Raw genomic sequence first — 20,864 nt, forward strand, 5'->3', positions numbered from 1 at the left:
ATGTAGAAAAAGGTAAAGGGAGTGGTTAGGGCCCTAAAAGTCAAACTGGGTCCCCGTTGCCCAGAGATCAACATTATTTAAAAACTCACCATGCAAAGCTAATAGAGATCGAACCATGTAACCCTTTTTGAACTATTACATTTTCAACTCAAAGCTTGGCCCTGTCTTCCAGTTACATGTCTATAAAAGTCAACTACGAAGACTTTCAGAGGCCCTATGCTTTGCAAATGAAGTCAGTGGAGCCTTCCTGCACACAGACAGAGCCCAAAGGACAGGAGTGCAACTGGCAGTGCAGCCCTTGGTGGGGCCAAGGGGCAGGTCACGTGGAGGGGTGCGGGTTCCTCCCATGTCCACACACTGACCCCTCACTCCTGCTCACAGGTCTCAGACCCCTCTGGACACCGTGCTGCTGGAAGGTGCTGTGCTCCTGGGAGGTGGGATGCAAGCTGAACTTGCTCACTCCCTCTGGGCTAAATGACAGGTGAGCACTGGGCACAGCAAATGTGACTGGGCACAGTCACCCCGCCTCCAACTCTCTGGGTCCTTGTTCAAACACAGTGTTCTTATGTCTTATCAACACCCACGGAGGAAAATGGGTAAATGCGAAAACTCATTTTTGCAGCTTTAAATTACCTATGTCCTCAGAATGTAGCAGAATTCACACCTGGCTGGGAAAAGCTATAATACACGAACTGCACACATTAACGCGTTTGGATATAAATAAGCATATCTTTACGTTCTGTAAAGTTCCTTACCGCCAAGTCGAATAAAGACACCAACCTCTTTTGTCATGAGACTCAAAGTCTCCTCTGGATACCGTTCTATGATCTGAAGTAATCTAGGAAACTTCAATCTGGCTTCATTGGAATTTAATTTTAAAGCTTTCAACATTTTCTCCACCACAAGTGCTGGATACGCCTGCAGTTCTGCAGAATCAGTAACTATCAATGACACCAAAGAAGAAAGCAAAGGTCAATATATCTACTTATCCATAAACTATGACCTTAAATGCTAACATGTTCCCTTTTTGCCTTGTATTTTTTAGTGTCATTGTTCTTTTTTTGTTGTTGTTGAGACGGAATCTCGCTCTCTTGCCCAGGCTGGAGTGCAGTGGTGTGATCTTTGCTCACTGCAAGCTCCACCTCCTGGGTTCAAGCCATTCTTCTGCCTCAGCCTCCCGTGTAGCTGCCACCATGCCCGGCTAATTTTTTTGTATTTTTAGTGGAGATGGGGGTTTCACCATGTTAGCCAGGATGGTCTCGATCTCCTGACCTTGTGATCCGCCCACCTCGGCCTCCCAAAGTGCTGGGATTACAGGCGTGAGGCACTGCACCCAGCCATTGTTCTTTTCTTAACTACCACTGTATACCAACAAACACCAGGTACAGTTTTGTATCTATCCTGAAGCCAAATCCTTCCATTAGAGTGCCCATTCTGCACGAAGCACAGTTTGAATCCTGGGCTGGGAACACAAGGGGCAGTTGGTGGTTACTGAATTTATTCCAGGAGCATGAAGCAGGCCACATGAGCCAGTAATATTGAAGCTGCAAGCAAAATATCAAAGTATAAATTAAACACATGGAAAGAGAGGACCACTTAACTCTATTTAAATGTAGGTCATGTTGCTTAGACAGGCCATTCATTGTCTATCTCTCTCTTTTTTTTTTTTTTTGAGATGGAGTCTCACTCTGTCACCCAGGCTGGTGTGCAGTGGTGCAATATCAGCTCACTGCAACCTCTGCCTCCTGGGTTCAAGCGATTCTCCTGCCCCAGCCTCCTGAGCAGCTGGGACTACAGGCATGGGCCACCACACCCAGCTAATTTTTTTGTATTCTTAGTAGAGTTGGGGTTTCACCACGTTGGCCAGGCTGGTCTCAAACGATCCACTGCACCTGGCTGCCATTGTCTCTTAAAAAGATAATAGGATTTTCAAAATATTTGTAATTTGAAAACAAATAGGAGACCAAAAGTATGTACAAAATTCATAAGACTTTATGCTGACATAATGGAACACTAGCTTTTTAATTTTGCAATTCACCTGATGCATTCTCTTCTTCCTTGCGCAGCTGTTGGTCACAGAAATCTGCCAGCGTCATGTAAGCATCAATCACTCCAGCTGCAGGCCTACAGCTCCAGGAGGGAGGCTGGGCCTCCTCCTCAGCTGCCTGCACAGCCTCAGAGAGGTGCTGGAATGCTCTCTGGTACAGACCCACGATCACCTGGAATTCACAGAGACCTCAACCCATGAGCATGACTGAAGCTTTCTCAAAGAATTCTGCTTTCCATTTGTGACTCATGACACATAAATGGATCAACAGTTCCAAAATAACACTGAAGCTATGGAACTGGAAAAACAAGAGTCCACACTGGCTGTGAAGGAGCAAGCAATTCCAGTAAGATCCTCAGCACATAACAACTGGCCAAACAAAAATGCAAGCCCAGTGCGGGCCAGGTGCACAAGCAACACAGAGCTAGGTCTGGTCGGTGGAGTGCGTGGCGGTTGGGAATATAAGAGGAAGATGGAAGTTGGCTCCTGCCCTCAGTGTCCTGCACAGATGCTGGTAGCATCATGGAGGGAAGAGACAAGGCCCCACAACTGAGGTGAGGCAGGACATAGTGAATGAGAAGGAAGCTGGTAACTATTGAAAAAACAAAATAATCGGCAAGAAGCTAAGCAAAGCAGGCACTAAATAAAAACGCAGAAAAGGCTGATTTGTTCCGTAAGCTGGTGGGACGTCTGAATGGTGATGGGTGGGGAAATTTAATAAACAAAAGTCATAAAAGAACTGTCCACAGTTCTTTTAATCCAAAAAAAAATTAAAATTCATGACTTTTAATATTAAAAAATTTGTATCATTCAAATAAATAGGAAGCACAAAGAATGTCAATTTTCCACATAAGAAAATTGGCTGTGCATAACTGTCAAATATATTTTAAAAACACAAAGCAATACCCTATTACTTTCCTGTAGCCTGAACACTGCACATTGAAGACATACACAGCACACTAGTATAAAACATTCTTCCAGTATTACCTTCTCCGAATCCTCTGAACTGGATCCAGAAAGCTCTAAGATTCTTCTAGCCTTGTCCTCCTCGATTTCAGCAAGGCAGGCTGGCTCACTGCTGAGAGCATTAGCTATGATCCTGTAAGTTGTACCCAAGAGAATGTTCTGGTCACGGGAAGCCAGAATATTTTTGCTTAAGTAGCTTGACACGTTGTTCTCATCTGTTGGATTAAAAAAACAAACAAACAAAACAAAAACAAACACTATGTGTATGTGTGTGTGTGTGTGTGTAATTAAAAAGAAGAAATTCGTTGTCTACGAAAGTTTTCTTTTGTTTTTGGAACAGGGTCTCCCTCTGTTACCCAGGCTGGAGTGCAATGACACGATCTTGGCTCATTGCAACCTCTGCCTCCCGGGCTCAAGCGATCATCCCACCTCAACCTCCCAATTAGCTGGGACTATAGGCTTGTACCACCATGCTCGGCTATTTTTTGCATTTTTGGTAGAGATGGGGTTTCGCCATGTTGCCCAGGCTGGTCTCGAACTCCTATGTTCAAGCAATCCTCCCACTTTGGCCTCCGAAAATGCTGAGATTACAAGTGTGAGCCACCGTGCTTGGCCTAAAGTTTTCTATCAATAAATTAATAAAAATAAATATTGAAAGTATAAGAAACTGACTTCAAATACTGGCTAGGGAATTTCTTGAACTCACATATTAATGAAAAATGTTCTTTGTTAGAAGTAACTGTATCAAAGTCCACAGAGGCTAAGCAATTGAAACTTTCATGAATTAACTTTTTATTCAAGCATCATCATTCTGTAATTTTTCAAAGCACCTAATTCTGTTATAAAGAATAGGAAATGAGTACGGTGTTTGTACATAAATTAATAATCCAGAGTAGGTCTTTAAATTGGCACTGTGGCCCATAGCAAATGAAGCAACAGGCACTGCTGCATTTAAAGTTCTAGTTCTGCTGTGACTGTGTGATTCTGGGCAAGCAGCTGGATCAGCGCTGGTTAAGTCTGCAGTGTCCAGAGATGCGATAACAGTGTTGAAACTAGGAGGCCTGATCAAACCACATGCCCTCCTTGCCTGTGGTCTGACAGTTCTCTGCCAGAGTTATCTCACATACAGGATCACAACTACTGGCCCTGCTTATCACGCAAGGCTGTTACGAACTACAACCATACTCTAACTGTGTAATTATTATTATATGGGTATATGGACACTAATATTAACATCAGCAAACTCCTCCTCCCCTCAAAAAAACCCATATAATTATTTAGCAATCATCAGGATAATTTTCTTCTTCTTTTTTTAGACACAGGGTCTCACTATGTTGCCCAGGTCAGAATACAGTGGCTACTCACATAGGCACAATCATGGCTCAATGCAGCCTCGAACTCCTGATCTCAAGCTATCCTCCCGCCTCAGGCTCCCCAGTAGCTGGGACTAAGGGTGCATGCCACAACGTCCAACTAGAATGATCTTCTCCTCCTGGGATCAGTGTAAAAGAGTGCTTCTCCCCTAGACACCTTTATTGAGGCTGATACCTCAGAGCTGGTCTGGGAACCCAGCTGGATCATGCCTGATCAGAATACTAGCACACATCCTCAGACACAGGGCAACAGAGCAGGCAGGGGACAAGACCCAAACCTGCCCAAGAAAGCTTTCCTCCTTTAATGTAGTCTTAAAGACTACACTATTTCAGAAGGAAACAGCTTTTTTTTTTTTTTTTTTTTTTTTGAGACGGAGTTTTGCTCTTGTCAACCAGGCTGGAGTGCAGTGGCGTGATTTGGGCTCGCTGCAACCTACACCTGCCAGGTTCAAGCGATTCTCCTGCCCCAGGCTCCAGAGCAGCTGGGACTACAGACATGCGCCTGCCACCACGCCCAGCTAGTTTTTGTTTTTGTTTTTGTTTGAGATGGAGTCCTGCTCTATCGCCCAGGCTGGAGTGTAGTGGAGCGATCTCAGCTCACTGCAAGCTCCATCTCCCAGGTTCACGCCATTCTCCTACTTCAGCCTCCCAAGTAGCTGGGACTACAGGCGCCCACCGCCAAACCTGGCCTAATTTTTTTGTATTTTCAGTAGACACAGGGTTTCACTTTGTTAGCCAGGATGGTCTCGATCTCCTGACCTCGTGATCCACCCGCCTCGGCCTCCCAAAGTGCTGGGATTACAGGTGTGAGCCACCGTGCCCGGCCTAATTTTTTTTTTTTTTAGTAGAGATGGGGTTTCACCATGTTGGCCAGGATGTTCTCGATCTCCTGACCTCGTGATCCACCCACCTTGGCCACCCAAACTGCTGGGATTACAGGCGTGAGCCACTGCACCCAGGCTGAAATGGCTTTTCATGTTTGTTTATATCTTATATGCAAACAAAGTTTTCAAAATAATTAAACTATCATTCTTTGCTATATTCACTGAAATTACTGCAAAGATTTACCTCCCAAATGTCAGATGATGCAGCACGAAGAAGAAGAAGATACACAAGACAATATAACATAGCCCTCTAAGATGTATGTGGATAAAAGCGGTCAACTTACCCAACAAAGAGACTGTTTTCAGCACAGTGAGCACCTGCTCAGAGCAGCCCTGGGATCGGCTCCGGCAGTGGCTCAAGCGGCAGTAGCTCTGCACCCAGCTCACCAGCCAATCGTCTCTGGTTTTTGACTCTTTATGCAGCTCCTTCAGTAGTTTCATGGCAAGTGAGAAATTGTTCTGTATTAATAGAAAAAGAGAGAAGGTGGTATGATGATACACAAGTGACAGAAGTTTCAAATTGGCCTGCTTCCCCCTTTGCATGACACAATCCACCGGAGAGTAACAAATCTATTTCTTTAGCTTCAATTATGTCTCTAAATGTATCACTGGGGTATAATTCATATTTAAAGAGTACAATTCAGGCCAGGTTTAGTGGCTCAGGCCTGTAATCCCAGCACTTTGGAAGGCCGAGGAGGGAGGATTACCTGAGTCTAGGAGTCTGAAACCAGACTAGGCAACATAGTGAGACCCTGCCTCTAAAAAAATTTTAAAAATTAGCCAGCACCATGGCACGTGCCTGTAGTCCCAGTTACTCTGGACACTAAGGTAGTAGGATCACTTGAACCTGGGAGGTTGAGGCTGCAGTGAGTTGCTGTGTACTCCATCCTGGGAAACAGAGCAAGACTGTCTCAAAAAAACAAACAAAAAAAGGTGGGGGCAGGGTGGGTACAATTCAGTATTTTTGAGTATATTTACAAAGTTGTGCAACCACCACCCCTAATTCCAGAACATTTTCATTACCCCAAAAAGAAACTCACTGTCTATTCCGAGTCACTACCCAGCCACTGGCAACAGTAAATTCCCTTCCTGTCTCTATGGATTTGCCTACACCAGACATTTTGTAACAATGGTATCAGAAAACAAGTGGTGATGGCATCTTTTACTTAGCATGATGTCTTCCAGGTTCATGCATGTCGTAGCACCTGTCAGCTCTTCTTTCCTCTTTACGGCTGAGTACGGCTGAATAATACTCCATTGCACGGACATGCCACTTTTTTTTTTTTGAGATGGAGTTTCACTCATTGCCCAGGCTGGAGTGCAATGGCGTGATCTCAGCTCACTGCAACCTGTGCCTCCTGGGTTCAAACAATTTTCCTGCCTCGGTCTCCCAAGTACCTGGGATTACAGGCGTGTGCCACCACGCCCGGCTAATTTTTATATTTTTAGTAGAGACGGAGTTTCTCCATGTTGGCCAGACTGGTCTCGGACTTCTGACTTCAAGTGATCCGCCCGCCTCGGCCTTTCAAAGTGCTGGTATTACAGGCCTGAGCCACTGCACCTGGCTGGACATGCCACATCTTATTTAGGTTGCTGCCACCTTCCAGCTATTTTGAATAATGCCCCTGTCAACATTTGTGTATTAATTTCCATGTGAACTTAAGCTTTTGTTTCTCATGCGTCTGGGAGTGTAATTGCTGTGTCATAAGGTAACTCTAGGTTCAACTGTGTTTGTTTGTTTGTTTGTTTGAGGCAAAGTTTTGTTCTTGTCACCCAGGCTGGAGCACAGTGGCACAATCTTCGCTCTCTGCAACCTCCATCTCCCAGGTTCAAGTGATTCTCCTGCCTCAGCCTTCTGAGTAGCTGGGATTACAGACATGTGCCACCAAGTCCGGCTAATTTTTGTATTTTTAGTAGAGACAGGGTTTCACCATGTCGGTCAGGCTGGTCTTGAACCCCTGACCTCAGGTGATCCACCTGTCTTGGCCTCCCCAAAGTGCTGGGATTACAAGCGTGAGCGCCCGGCCTTGACATTTTTTTTTTTAAAGTATAGTCAAGTGAAGCATCAGAAGTGGAGAATCAACAAAGAAATCTGGTAAATGGTTGTGATCCATTAGTTGTAAAAACCACTGCACTTGGACCAGCCTCTATGTTTAACTTTTTGAGGAAATGCCAGACTGTTTTCCACAGCAGATGCACCATTTTACATTCCCACCAGCAGTTCAGAAGGTTTCCAGTTTCCCACATCTTCTCCAAGGTTTGTCATCTGTGTGTGTGCTTCCAGCCATCACAGTGGGTGTGAAGCGGTCTCTCATTGTGGATTTGATTTGCATTTCCCTCAAGCCTAGTGACACTGAGCATTTTTGCATGAGCTGGTTGGCCATTTGCCTATCTTCTTTGGAGAAATGTGTATTCAAACACTTCATGCCCATTTCTTAATTAGGTTGATTCTTTACTGTTCAGTTGTGAAGCATTCTTTATGTATTCTGGATACTAGACCCTTATCAGATATGTGATCTGCAAATAGTTTCTCCCATTACATGAGTTGTCTTTATACATTCTTCAGCTTCTCAGGTAGGCACAATAGTTTTAATTCTGAATACAATTGACCTATTTTTTAGTTGCTTATATAATGTCTTCTTAAATCTACACCTCTAATTCTCTCTCAAGCTTCAAAAGACATTTTCATCAGACTTTGGTTTTCCTAATTACTGCCCTTTCAACCACCCAGGAGAGAAATCCAAGTTGTTCCCAGCCAGACCCTCTCATCACTCCTGTCACCGCGGGTTGTCCTGGATCTCCTTACAGAGCACCTCTCTTGCCCTGCTCACTCCCACCCCACTCCCCTAATGTGGAGCTTCCTGGTCTTTCTCTGTCTTTGCTTTCCCCAGAGCTGTCAATCTCCCACACAGCTTACAACAGGCCAGCATGCATGGAACCTTCAATGGCCTCCTGAACCCTGGAAGGATGCAGTCTCTCACCCTCTGTAAACCTAGCATAAGACTCTGCATTCTGTTTCTCACTTTCATGTTTCTGTGTGCGTGACTCCTGACTCCTGGAATACCTTTCTCCTCTCCATGCGCAAATCTTTGCATACCCATAAAGCCTACCCTAAATCACATCCCCCTTCCCCAGACACCTCCCTGTCCAAGGTGGAAGCTCTTCTCTTCCCTGTGCCCTCCAGGCTTTGCTGACATCTCTCTTCTTTGCCCACCAGTGCTGTTGTCATCATGTGTGCAGCCCCCACTCTCACTAGATAGTAATAATGGCAGGGAACATGTCTTTCCCCTCATCGTGCCAGTTTCCTAACTACACTGGGGTCCCCTCCCCATGACCCCAACTCCCTCACCACTAAATCCTTTAGTTCAGATCACCCCTTCTGGCCACACCCTGCTCTTCTCTCACCCAGTTCCTGCTCTGCCTGCCTCTAATTGGATTTTCTGTTATTTGCAACATAAAAATTCTTACTTGATATTACACTCATCCAAAGAAAAATCTATAAATGAGCATTTAAACCTAGAAAAAAGAAATATTATTTCTACTAGAATATCATCCTTTGCCTTGCAATAGCAATTGATATAGGGTCATTAACATAGCAAGCTTCCGTAGTATGTTTAAAAATTATATACATTTAAAGAGATTACATGCAATTTTTAAGCAATGTATATACTTAATATCAAGAAAGGGTCCTAGTATTAAATGATAATTCCTACAAAGTAAACCTAAAAATAATTTGTAACTAACTGGTAAGGATTCATTTTGAAATGACTAACAGGAATATAATAAACTCTAGAGGCTTTCTGGAGACTTTTGAGTAAGTGCTCCTTGAAGTTTCCTTTTTTTTTTTTTTGAGATGGAGTCTCGCTCTGTCGCCCAGGCTGGAGTGCAGTGGCCGGATCTCAGTTCACTGCAAGCTCCGCCTCCCGGGTTCATGCCATTCTCAAGTCTCAGCCTCCCGAGTAGCTGGGACTACAGGCGCCCACCACCTCGCCCGGCTAGTTTTTTTTGTATTTTTTAGTAGAGATGGGGTTTCACCGTGTTAGCCAGGATGGTCTCTATCTCCTGACCTCGTGATCCACCCGTCTCAGCCTCCCAAAGTGCTGGGATTACAGGCTTGAGCCACCACACCTGGCCGAAGTTTCCTTTTTTTTTGAGACAGGTTCTCACTCTGCGCCCAAGCTGGTCTCTAACTCCTGGGCTCAAGTGATCCGCCTGCCTTGGCCTCTCAAAGTGCTGAGATTACAGGTGTGAGCCACTGCACCCAGCCCAGTTTACTTATAAAGAGAGAAAAAAAATAACACCTACTCAATTATTTTAAGGTTCAGACTATAAAGAAAAGCTAAAATTAGAGAAAAGCTAATTTAGCAAAATCTTGTGACACAGCAGGAAAGACAGACATGAGTACCCACCTGCTTCCGGGCACTGTCTACCATCTTCATTTTCATGGAAAACTTGCAGCTCCTGATCAAGGAGCTGATATCTTCTTCCTGCTCTTGCACGTCCATCCTGTCACTGGGGTCTCCATCTTCATCCACATTCATACTATTATCTTCTGGAAGAGGGGTAAGCTTCTCCTCTATTTTGCTGAGAAAGAAACATCTACACAAAGAAAAATGAGACAATGTCAGACTCAGGAATAGGAAGCTGCTGGGTAGCAATAACAGGCAGAAATTCTACACCTTAGTAAATGTTTGTTTGTTTCTTTTTTTGAGATGAGTTTCACTCTGTCGCCCAGGCTGGAGTGCAGTGGCGCGATCTAGGCTCACCGCATGCTCCGCCTCCCAGGTTCACATCATTCTTCTGCCTCAGCCTCCTGAGTAGCTGGGACTACAGATGCCCGCCACCACATCCGTCTAATTTTTAGTAGAGACAGGGTTTCACCATGTTAGCCAGGATGGTCTCAATCTCCTGATCTCATGATCCGGCCGCCTCAGCCTCCCAAAGTGCTGGGATTACAGGCGTGAGCCACCGTGCTCGGCCTACCTGGTTTTTTTTTTTTTTTTTTTCCTGAGATGGAGTCTCATTCTGTTGCCCAGGCTGGAGTGCAGTGGCACGATCTTGACTTACTGCAACCTCCACCTCCCGGATTCAAGCGATTTTCCTGCCTCAGCCTACTAAGCAGCTGGGATTATAGGCATGCACCACCATACCCAGATAATTTTTGTATTTTTAGTAGAGAGGGGGTTTCACCATGTTGGTCAAGCTGCTCTCCAACTCCTGACCTTCAGGTGATCCACCTGTTTTGGCCTCCCAAAGTGCTGGGATACAGGTGTGAGGCACCATGCCCAGCCTTTGTTCACATTTAAAACCATAAATATACACTCTAGGTATTGACTTACTCTCCATTTTCATAAACCAACTCCTTAAAGATCACCAATGAGATATATATATATATTTTTTTTTTTGAGACAGAGTCTCCCTCTGTCACCCAAGCTAGAGTGCAGTGGCACGATCTCAGCTCACTGCAACCTCTGCCTCCTGGGTTCAAGTGATTCTCCTGCCTCAGCTTCCTGAGTAGCTGGGATTACAGGCGCGTGCCACCACGCCCAGCTAATTTTGGTATTTTTGGTAGAGATGGGGTTTCACCATCTTGGCCAGGCTGGTCTTGAACTCCTGACCTCATGATCTGCCTGCCTCAGCCTCTCAAAGTGCTGGGATTACAGGAGTAAGCCACCATGCCCGGCCACCAATGATATGCCTCTCAAAGTGCTGGGATTACAGGAGTGAGCCACCATGCCCGGCCACCAATGATATTTTAACAGTACTTTTCATACATCACTTAATGCTTCCAGTTGCACAGAATAAAATGTTCAACCTCACCATTTTCTTTTCTTTTTTTTGAAGACAGAGTATGGCTCTGTCACCCAGGCTGGTGTGCAGTGCTAAGATCTCAACTCACTGAAAGCTCCACCTCCCGGGCTCAAGCCAACCTCCTACCTCAGCCTTCTGAGTAGCTGGGGCTATTGGCGCAGGCCACCATGCCCAGCTAATTCTTTTTTTTTTTTTTTTTTTTTTTTTGTAGAATCGTGGTTTCATCGTGTTGCCCAGGCTGGTTCTGAACTCCTGAGTTCAAGCAATTTGCCTGCCTTGGCCTCCCAAAGTGTTGGGATTACAGGAGTGAGCTATCATGTCTGGCCTAAATTTTATCTTTTGATGAATGGTAACATACCCTGTGTTGAGCCATTTTGCTCCTTATATGTCCCAACTTAAGGTGATAAATATATAACAGTAAACAGTTTATAATCACTGAAAATTTTCTTTTCTTTTTATTTATTTATTTTTTTGAGACAGGGTCTTGCTCTGTTGCCCACGTTGGAGCTTAGTGGTGCAACCACAGCTCACTGCAGCCTCGACCTCCTAAGCTCACGCAGTCCTCTTCCCTCAGCCTCCCAAATAGCCGGGGTTGGTTATAGGTGCATGCTACCGCATCAAACTAAGTTTTACATTTTTTTGTAGAAACGGGGGCTTGCTATGTTGCCAGGCTGGTCTCAAACTCCTGGGTTCAAGGAATCCTCCTAAAGGCTGGGATTACAGGTATGAGCCACCATGCCACCATGAAAATTTAAAAGGTAAGTCTAGGTTGCTATTAAATTATTATTTTAGAAACAGGACTCACTATGTTGCCCAGGCTGTAGTGCAGTAGTTATTCACAGATGTAATCATAGCACACTACAGCCTTGAATTCCTGGGTTCAAGCAATCCTCCTGCCTCAGCCTCCCAAGAAGCTGAAACAATAGGTGTGTGCCTCCATACCCAATTTCAAAATTATTTTTATTTGAATCATAATTTACATGTATGACTCTGTCCAAGTAATTTTATTTCCATTAATATTAGTAACACTGACAAAGGGCCCTAATATATAAAGCTCATCCCTGATCAACAATCAAGTAAATTTCTGTTATTCTTCCAGGAACTGATTTCCAATTTCTTAGAAACACTATGGCCAGGGAGTTTGAGAACACCCTGGGCAACATAGTGATACCTCATCTCTACAAAAAAAAGTAAAAATTAGCTGGGCATGGTGGCATGAGCCTGTGTTTCCAGCTACTCAGGAGGATCGCCTGAGCTCAGGAGTTTGAGGCTGCAGTGAGCTATGATTGCACCACTGCACTCCAGCCTGGGTGGCAGAGCAAGACCCTGTGCATGGAAAGAAAGAAAAGAAAAGGAAAGGAAAAAAGGAGAGGAAAGAAGAGGAGGGGAGGGGAGGGGAGGGGAGGGGAGGGGAGGGGAGGGGAGGGGAGGGGAGGGGAGGGGAAAAGGAAACACTGTAGGCAGATAAACCATCATGTTTTACATTTCTTTTTCCTTTTCCCTCTTTTTTTGTTACTCCCAAGATACAAGCCTCGCTGGCCATTTCCTATTCTTACCATACTGCTCTGTGCTCCTCATCCCCACACCAACCACAGTGCTGGCTCATTCCCCAAAGCTGCCACTGATTTTAAGCTTTCACTGTTTTTAATCATAACAATAAATACAAGTGGGTACTGGATTAACATTTCAATAAATAATGAATTACTGAATCCATAAATGTCTCCTACCAGTGTGAATAAAGTGCCTGGCATTTCAGGAAAGGGAGGTGGGAACATCCACAGAATGAGACAGACTCCCTTGGGCTGTGAAGGGTGCATGCAATTTTAGAAGTGGAGTTGACAAGGGAGTCCCAGACAGAGGGAACAAATTAAACAAACACAGAAAACAGTTACACTACATGACATGTTCTCACATCAAATCAGAGAGAACAAACCAAGAAGAGAACCATCTTTTCTAAAAACAACAGAGTCTGGCTCTGGTATGGCACTGGGAGCCCCTTGGGCCTATCCTCTGCTGACAACAACTAGAAACTGGATAAAATACAACTCCCCAAGAACTCTGAGTGAATAAAAGATGGCAGACTGTATGTGCAGGGAATCAAAACTGGGAGGGTCTGCTATTGGGATGGGTTTCCTGTTTCCTCTCTGTCTTATTCCCTTTTGACCCTGAGGAGTGTGGTGGCAATGTGATTGAGATCCTTAAGGCAAGCCTGCTGCATTCTACCCAGGGGAACAAGAAAAGGAGCCCAGGCAGACAGGTGCTACAGGGAGAATCCTGGTGGGGAGAGAACCAGAGAAAAATCCTCTAGTTCTGCACATGAACCCACCAGGCTCAGGCTGCCCTGAAGTATGCATGTACAGACAGACTCAAAACAGCACAGGTTTGGAAAGGAACTGAGGTTTCAATCAACAAAAGGCAAGACAGAGCCTACTATCTAAACAGATCGCCAGCTAGAGAATTATAAGCCAGCATCTACGCAAGAGAATCCAGTAGTTCTCCTTATCTTACCTGCAGTTTTGCTTTCCCTGGCTTCAGTTACTGCAGATATAGTGCAATAAGATATTTTGAGAGAGATAGACCACATTCACATTAACTTTTATTATAGTATACTGTTTGAATTATTCTATTTTATTATTGTTATTATTGTTACTTACTGTGCCTAATTTAGAAATTAAACTTCATCATATGTGTGTATATATAGGGAAAAAAACCAGTATACATAAGGTTTGGTATTATCCATGGTTTCAGGATTCCACTGGGGATCTTTGAACGTATCTCCTACAGATAAGAAAGGACTACTATATTCACAAATTACATTCAAAAATTAACTGATAAAAAGAATCAGGAGAATGTATCCATCTCAACAGAAAATGGATGCCAACTCTATGCTGACCCCATATGTTGGAATGATCATATAAGGACCTTAAAGCAGCTATTTAAACTATGCCCCAGGAGGTCAAGAAAAAAACACATGCAATAAATGAAAGGGTGAGTATCTCAGCAGAAAAAGAGAAAATATTTTTTAATAAACCAAACGGAAATTTTACAACTGGAAAATACAATACCTAAGATAAAACAGTCACTAGACGGACTTCCTAGAAGAACAAGTAAGACAAAAGAAAATAAGAGCAAGATTGAAGACAAATCAATAGAAATTATCTAATCTGATGAATAAACAACAAAAAGAATGAATAAAAATGAACAGAGTCAGGAACTTATGGAAAAATGTCAAAAGGCACGATGTATGTGTAACTGGATTCCCACGAAACCAAGAGAAATTGGGACAAAAAGTATTTGAAGAAATACAATGACCAAAAACTCCTCAAATTTGGTGACAAAAATGTACAGATTCAAGAAAGTCAGTGAACTTTAGATGGGATAAATTCAAACAGAACCAGGCCTAGACACATCATAATCAAACTGCTGATAACCAATGATAAAGAAAAAAATCCTGAAAGCAGCCAGAAAAACATGACACATTACATATGAGCCACAACAACAGGAATAGTGAAGACATCATCTTCAGAGACACAGCGGCCAAAAGATACCACAAGGGGCAGGGAGTATCTACCCAGATTCTACATTCTGAGAAAGTGTCCTTCAAGAATGACAGAGAAATAAAGATATCTTCAGAGAAGGAAAAAACTAACAAGAGTTCATCACAGGTAGACCTGCATTACAAGAACTGCTAAAGGAAGATTTTCAGGCTAAAGGAAAATGACACAAGAGAAAAACTTGGGTCTTAGGAACAAATGATGAGTACAGAGTGGTAAGTATAATAAAAGACATATACTTATGTTCTAAAGAATATGTGACAAAAACCACATATGTTCTTTAGAATATGTATGACTGTTTAAAGTACAATATTATCTAGTGGTGTTTTCATTATATGTTACTTCATAAACATACATGAAATCCATCCACACACACATCGATGTATCATTACTTCATAATGATAAAAGGAGTATTTTGACAGGGCATGGTGGCTCACGCTTGTAATCCCAGCACTTTGGAAGGCCGAGGTGGGCGGATCACCTGAGGTCAGGAGTTCGAAACCAGCCTGACTAACGTGGCAAAATCCCATCTCTACTAAAAATACAAAATTAGCTGGGTGTGGTGGCACATGCCTGTAATCCCAGCTACTTGGGAGGCTGAAGGAGGAGAATGGCTTGAATCTGGGGGGTGCAGGTTGCAGTGAGCCAAGATCATGCCACTGCACTCCAGCCTGGGCAACAAGAGCAAAATTCCATCTCAAAAAAAAGTATTTCCACCACGGCATGTGTATACTTACATAACAAACCTGCACGTTCTGCACATGTACCCCAGAACTTAAAGTATAATAAAAACAAATAAATAATTTCATCAGGAAGACAGCAGTTATCCATGTGTATGTGCCTAATAACAGAATCAAAATACAGTACGTAAAACTACACAGAATTAAAGGCAGAAATAGACAATCCTACAATCATAGATTTTGACATCCTTATCTCAGCAGTGATGGAACTACACAAACAAACAGTAAAGACATAGAAGATCTGAAAAGTATCCCTGACAACCTTGATCTCACTGACATTTATAAAACCTGATACCCAGGAACTGCAGAATATACAAAATTTTCAAATTTACATGGGTATTTACATAGACCATATGTTGGCACATAAAAGAAGTCTCAATAAAATTTAAAAGGAACGAAACCATACAGAGGGTGTTTTCTGACCACAGTGGAATTTAGCAATCACTAAGATAGCCAGAAAACCCAGGTATTTGGAAATTAAAACACTTTTAAATATTTAATGGATCAAGTTACATAAGAATTAGAAAAATATGTTGAACTGAATAACATACCAAAATTTGCAGAATGTAGCTAAAGCAGTACTTTAGAGGGACACATGTAACTTTCAATGCTTGTATTACAAGGAAGAAAAGGTATAAAATCAACAGTTTCTGCCTAAAGAAACAAGAAAAAGAAAAGCAAATACAAAGTAAGAGGAAAAGAAAAAAATAGTAAAGATGATACTAGAAATCAATTAAATAGAAAACAGATAATAAAGAAAATCAACAAAGTCAAAAACTGGTCCTTTGAAAAAGATCAACAAAACTGACAAACTTTTACCCAGATGAATCAAGTATTAAAAAAGAGAACACAAATAACCAATACATGGAATGAAAAAAGGGTTCCCTCCACAGACACTACAAATAATAAAAAGGATGAGAATAATGTGGACTTTATACCAACAATTTGATGATGTTGATGAAATGGACAAATTTACTTTAAAAAACAAATAAGGCAGGCAGAAATTTAAAAAGAAAATGGACAAAGTGATTGAAAAGTACAATTTAACAAAAATGACACAAAAAGAAATATAATTTTTTTTTTTTTTTTTTTTGAGACAGAATCTTGCTGTTTCCCAGGCTGGAATGCAGTGGCATGATCTCTGCTCACTGCAACCTCCACCTCGTGGGTTCAAGCGATTCTCCTGCCTCAGCCTCCTGAGTAGCTGGGACTACAGGTGCTGACCACCATGTCCAGCTAATTTTTGTATTTTTAGTAGAGGCAGGGCTTCACCATATTGGCCAGGCTGGTCTCCACCTCCTGACCTCAAATGATCCGCCCACCTAGGCCTCCCAAAGTGCTGGGATTACAGGCGCGAGTCACCATGCCCAGCCAGAAACAGAAAGTTTAAATTCTCGGCCGGACGCAGTGGCTCATGCCTGTAATCCCAGCACTTTGGGAAGCCAAGGCGGGCGGATCACGAGGTCAGGAGATCGAGACCATCCTGGCTAACACGGTGAAACCCCATCTCTACTAAACAAAAAATAAAAATAAAAATAAAAAAATTAGCTGGGCATGGTGGCAGGTGCCTGTAGTTCTAGCTACTCGGGAGGCTGAGGTAGGAGAATGGCATGAACCTGGGAGGTGGAGCTTGCAGTGAGCCAAGATCGCGCCACTGCACTCCAGCCTGGGCAACAGAGCGAGACTCTGTCTCAAAAAATATAAATAAATAAATAAGATAAATAAATAAATAAATTCTCTATCAGTATCGACTAAGGAAATTATATACATTATCAAAAATCTTCCCCAAGGGAAAACCCATGTCCAAATAGGGTAGGTTTCACTGGTGAATCCTATCAAATATTCAAGTATGAAATAATGAGGATCTTATATAATTTTCCCCCCTTTGGAGAAGGAGTTTTGCTCTTGTTGCCCAGGCTGGAGTACAATGGTACAATCTTGCCTCACTGCAACCTCTGCCTCCCAGGTTCAAGAGATTCTCCTGCTTCAGCCTCTGAGTAGCTAGGATTACAGGCATGCACCGATTTTATATTTTTGGTAGAGACGAGTTTTGTCCATATTTGTCAAGCTGGTCTTGAACTCCTGACCTCAGGTGATCCGCTCACCTCAGCCTCCCAAAGTGCTGGAATTACAGGTGTGAGCCACCACGCCTGGCCATAAACTTCTTTTTAAAATAGAGAAGGAAACATGCCTTACTCATCTTATGAGTCCATGATAACCCTAATACCAAAACCTGATGAAGATATTACAAAAAAGAAAATTATAGACCAATATCCCACTTCGATACAGATGCTAAAATCCTTAAGGGATCATCATGACCATATTGGGTTTACCCCAGAATGCAAGATTGACTTCATATTTAAAAAGCATCAAAGTAATACTTCATAAACACAATAAAGGAGAAAAACAATATGATTAAGCTGATGCAGAAAAATTGTTTGATAAAATTCAACACGCATTCATAATAAAACTCTCAGAAAACCAGGAATAGAAGGGAATTTCCTCAGTCTGATAAAAGGCATTTACAAAAACATTACCATTTTTTAAAGCTGAATGAGTGAGTTGTCTTCTCTAACATCAAGAATAAGACTAAGATGCTCATTTTACCACTTATATTCAGGATTGTACTTGAGGTCCTCATGGTTTTAACAAAGCAGGAAAATGAAATAAATGGCATAAATTTCAGAAAGAAAGAAAAGTGACCCTATCTGCAGATGATATGATAGAAAATCCCAGAGAATCTGCAAAACAAGAACTAAAACTACCAAGTTAGCAAAGATACAAAGTTAATATATAAAAAGCAATTTACATTAGCAGCAAATAATTGGGAAATATAATACAATTTTGAAAATAAATCCATTTATAACAGTGCCAAAAAACATAAAATACTTAGGAATAAATCACAAAAGACATCCAAGATCTCCATACTGAAAAAATACATAGATATGTCATATTAATGAACTGGGTAACTCTATATTGTTAAGATAGCAACTCCCCCAAACTGAACTATAGTCAATACAGTCCCAATCAAAATCTCAGCAGTTTTTCTTTATACAAATTGACAAGCAGATTCTAAAATGTAAATATAAATGCAAATCAACTAAAATAAAGTAGTATTTATAAAGAAAAGCAAAGTTGAGCCAGGTGCCATGGGTCATGCCTGTAATCTCAGCATGTTGGGAGGCTGAGACAGGCAGATTGCTTGAGCCCAGGAGTTCCATACCATCCTGGGCACATAGTGAAACCCTGTCTCCACAAAAAAAGACAAAAAAATTAGCCAGGCATGGTGGCGCACACCTGTGGTCCCAGCTACTTGAGAGGCTGAAGTGGGAGGACTGCTTGAGCCTGGGAGGTTGAGACTGCAATGAGTCATGATCAGGTGACAGAGTAAGACCCTGTCTCAAAAAAAAAAGAAAAGTTTGAGAACTCATCCTATCTGACTTCAAAACGTACTATAAAGTGATAGAAATGAAGACAGTTTGCTATTGTGGGAAAAAAAAAACACAAAGGAAGGGCTACAACAGAGCATCCAGAAATAGACCCACACATACACGGTCAACTGAGTTTCCAAAAAATTGCCAAGGCGACTCAATTATGAAAGATTTTTGAACAAATGGGGCTGGATAGATATCTATATGGAAAAAGTAAACACCTACCCCCTATCTCACACCATTTACAAAAATTTTCTTCCAATGCATCAGAGACCTAAATCCGTAACATTTCTAAAAGAAAACAGGAGAAGACAGGTAAGATGAGCCTGATTTGCCAGTTTAAAGGGGAGCCTGCTGGCCAAATCTGAGATAATTGAACACAAAATAAATAAGGACAGTAGTAGGTTATATCCCACTAAATAAAATTTGAATCCCTGAGTCTTTATTGATAATCTTTAAAAAGTAAATAAGTACGTAAACAGAAGGGAGGGTGCCTGCCTACAATAAGACGTAGACTAATATAAATAAATAGGTAGAGTTAGAAATTATTATTTTGCAACCATTATTGCCAACACTGGTTTGGGCCAGGAGTCATCCACAAATGTGAAATATGGAGGGGTAAGTCTTAGGAGAAGCAGGACATCTGTATGTCTCAAAGCAGCTCCCACATTTATTTGTTAGTTGGAAAGGAAAAATAAATAAATAAATGGCATTATACAGTGAAGAGACCAAACAATCTAAATTATTATCACCAGGCTGGGCATGGTAGGTAAAGCCTGTAATCCCAGTACTTTGGGAGGCCAACGCTCACTTGAGGATCACTTGAGGGCAGGAATTTTAGTACAAAATAGCCAAATTTTGTATTTTGTACTAAAAATACAAAATTAGCCAGGCATAGTAGTGCGTGCCTGTAATCCCAGCTACTTGGGGGGTTGAGGCAGGAGAATTGCTTGAACCTGGGAGATGGAGTTTGCAGTAAGCCAAGATTGCGCCACCGCACTCCAGCCTGGACAAAAAGACTGTATCCAAAAAAAAAACAAAAACAAAAAAACAAAAAAAACAAAACAAAAAACAGAAAAAAAACAGAAACAAAAAAAATCACCAGTAAAAGGCAGATGGACATTCTGCCCCACGCATGATTTGCTAGCCTGAGGAATATTCTGGCCAGAGGCAGATCACCTGAGTCCCACCATAAGGAAACATAAGACAAACCCAAACAGAGGAACATTACTCAAAAGTGTCAGTATTAGGATACACAAAGCCTTTTGGAGACTAAACAGACACATCAAATAAATGCAGTCCATCATTCTGTACTGATCCTGTCATAGAGGTAGAGAAAATGCCACAAAGGACATTACTGGGACGATTGACAAAACTGAAATTGGGCTTTAGAGGAAAAATGAAAGCTCTGAGGTTTATCACCGAACTGTTAAATAAAAAGATACTCTTTTTCTTAAGAAATGAACACTGATCTATAACAAGGCAAAGGGATGTATCCAGCTTACGCTCACAACTGGTTCAGAAAATAAATAATATGTAGGGTCTGGTAGAAAAGAAAAAAATACAAATGCTAACATGGAAAAATGTTTAAAATGTTATTTAAAAAATCAGTGAATCTGGGTTAAAGGCACCCAGGAGAGTACTACTTTTCTTGCAACTTTTCCAGAAGAACTCGTCTCAAAATAAAAAGTTAAAAAAAAAAAGTAGTAGTGGAGGAAATAATGGGAGAACATGACACTTGGAATCAGAGTCCTTGAGTCCTATTTCCTATGCACATTTGCATGCAATAAACCACAACCTCTCTGACTTTATTACATGGTTAGCACCTGCCCTATGGATTCCACAGGGTAGTTACAGGATGGGAGAAGATGAGGACATGAAAATGACCTGAGACCTGGGAAAGTGACATGACTGTGTAATGGAGTTGGGAGATAGGAGGCAAGAATGTAAAAAATCCTAGTTATAAAATCTGATAATAAAAATCATTATGTAGTCGTCGTCTTTGTTGTCATTTAACTACTTAACATTCCGTTGTGAGAGGAGCAAATGTACACTGAC

At 42.1% G+C, this 20,864-nt stretch overlaps 1 protein-coding gene across 4 annotated transcripts in view; it reads right to left on the reverse strand.

Annotated features, from left to right (window-relative positions):
- The window catches only part of PRKDC (protein kinase, DNA-activated, catalytic subunit), a 189,868-nt gene that overhangs the window by 29,172 nt on the left and 139,832 nt on the right, over positions 1-20,864 (reverse strand). For all 4 annotated transcript variants that reach the window (XM_015145330.3, XM_015145328.3, XM_015145329.3 and 1 more), the window contains exons 69-73: positions 9,680-9,869; positions 5,555-5,729; positions 3,035-3,228; positions 2,039-2,219; positions 781-941 (exon numbers count right to left, since the gene is read on the reverse strand). In XM_015145330.3, the coding sequence (XP_015000816.2) occupies positions 781-941; positions 2,039-2,219; positions 3,035-3,228; positions 5,555-5,729; positions 9,680-9,869 (901 nt within the window). The remainder of the gene's footprint in view (positions 1-780; positions 942-2,038; positions 2,220-3,034; positions 3,229-5,554; positions 5,730-9,679; positions 9,870-20,864) is intronic.

Source organism: Macaca mulatta, chromosome 8, assembly GCF_049350105.2.
Source record: "Macaca mulatta isolate MMU2019108-1 chromosome 8, T2T-MMU8v2.0, whole genome shotgun sequence".
NCBI classification, from domain to species: domain Eukaryota; kingdom Metazoa; phylum Chordata; class Mammalia; order Primates; family Cercopithecidae; genus Macaca; species Macaca mulatta.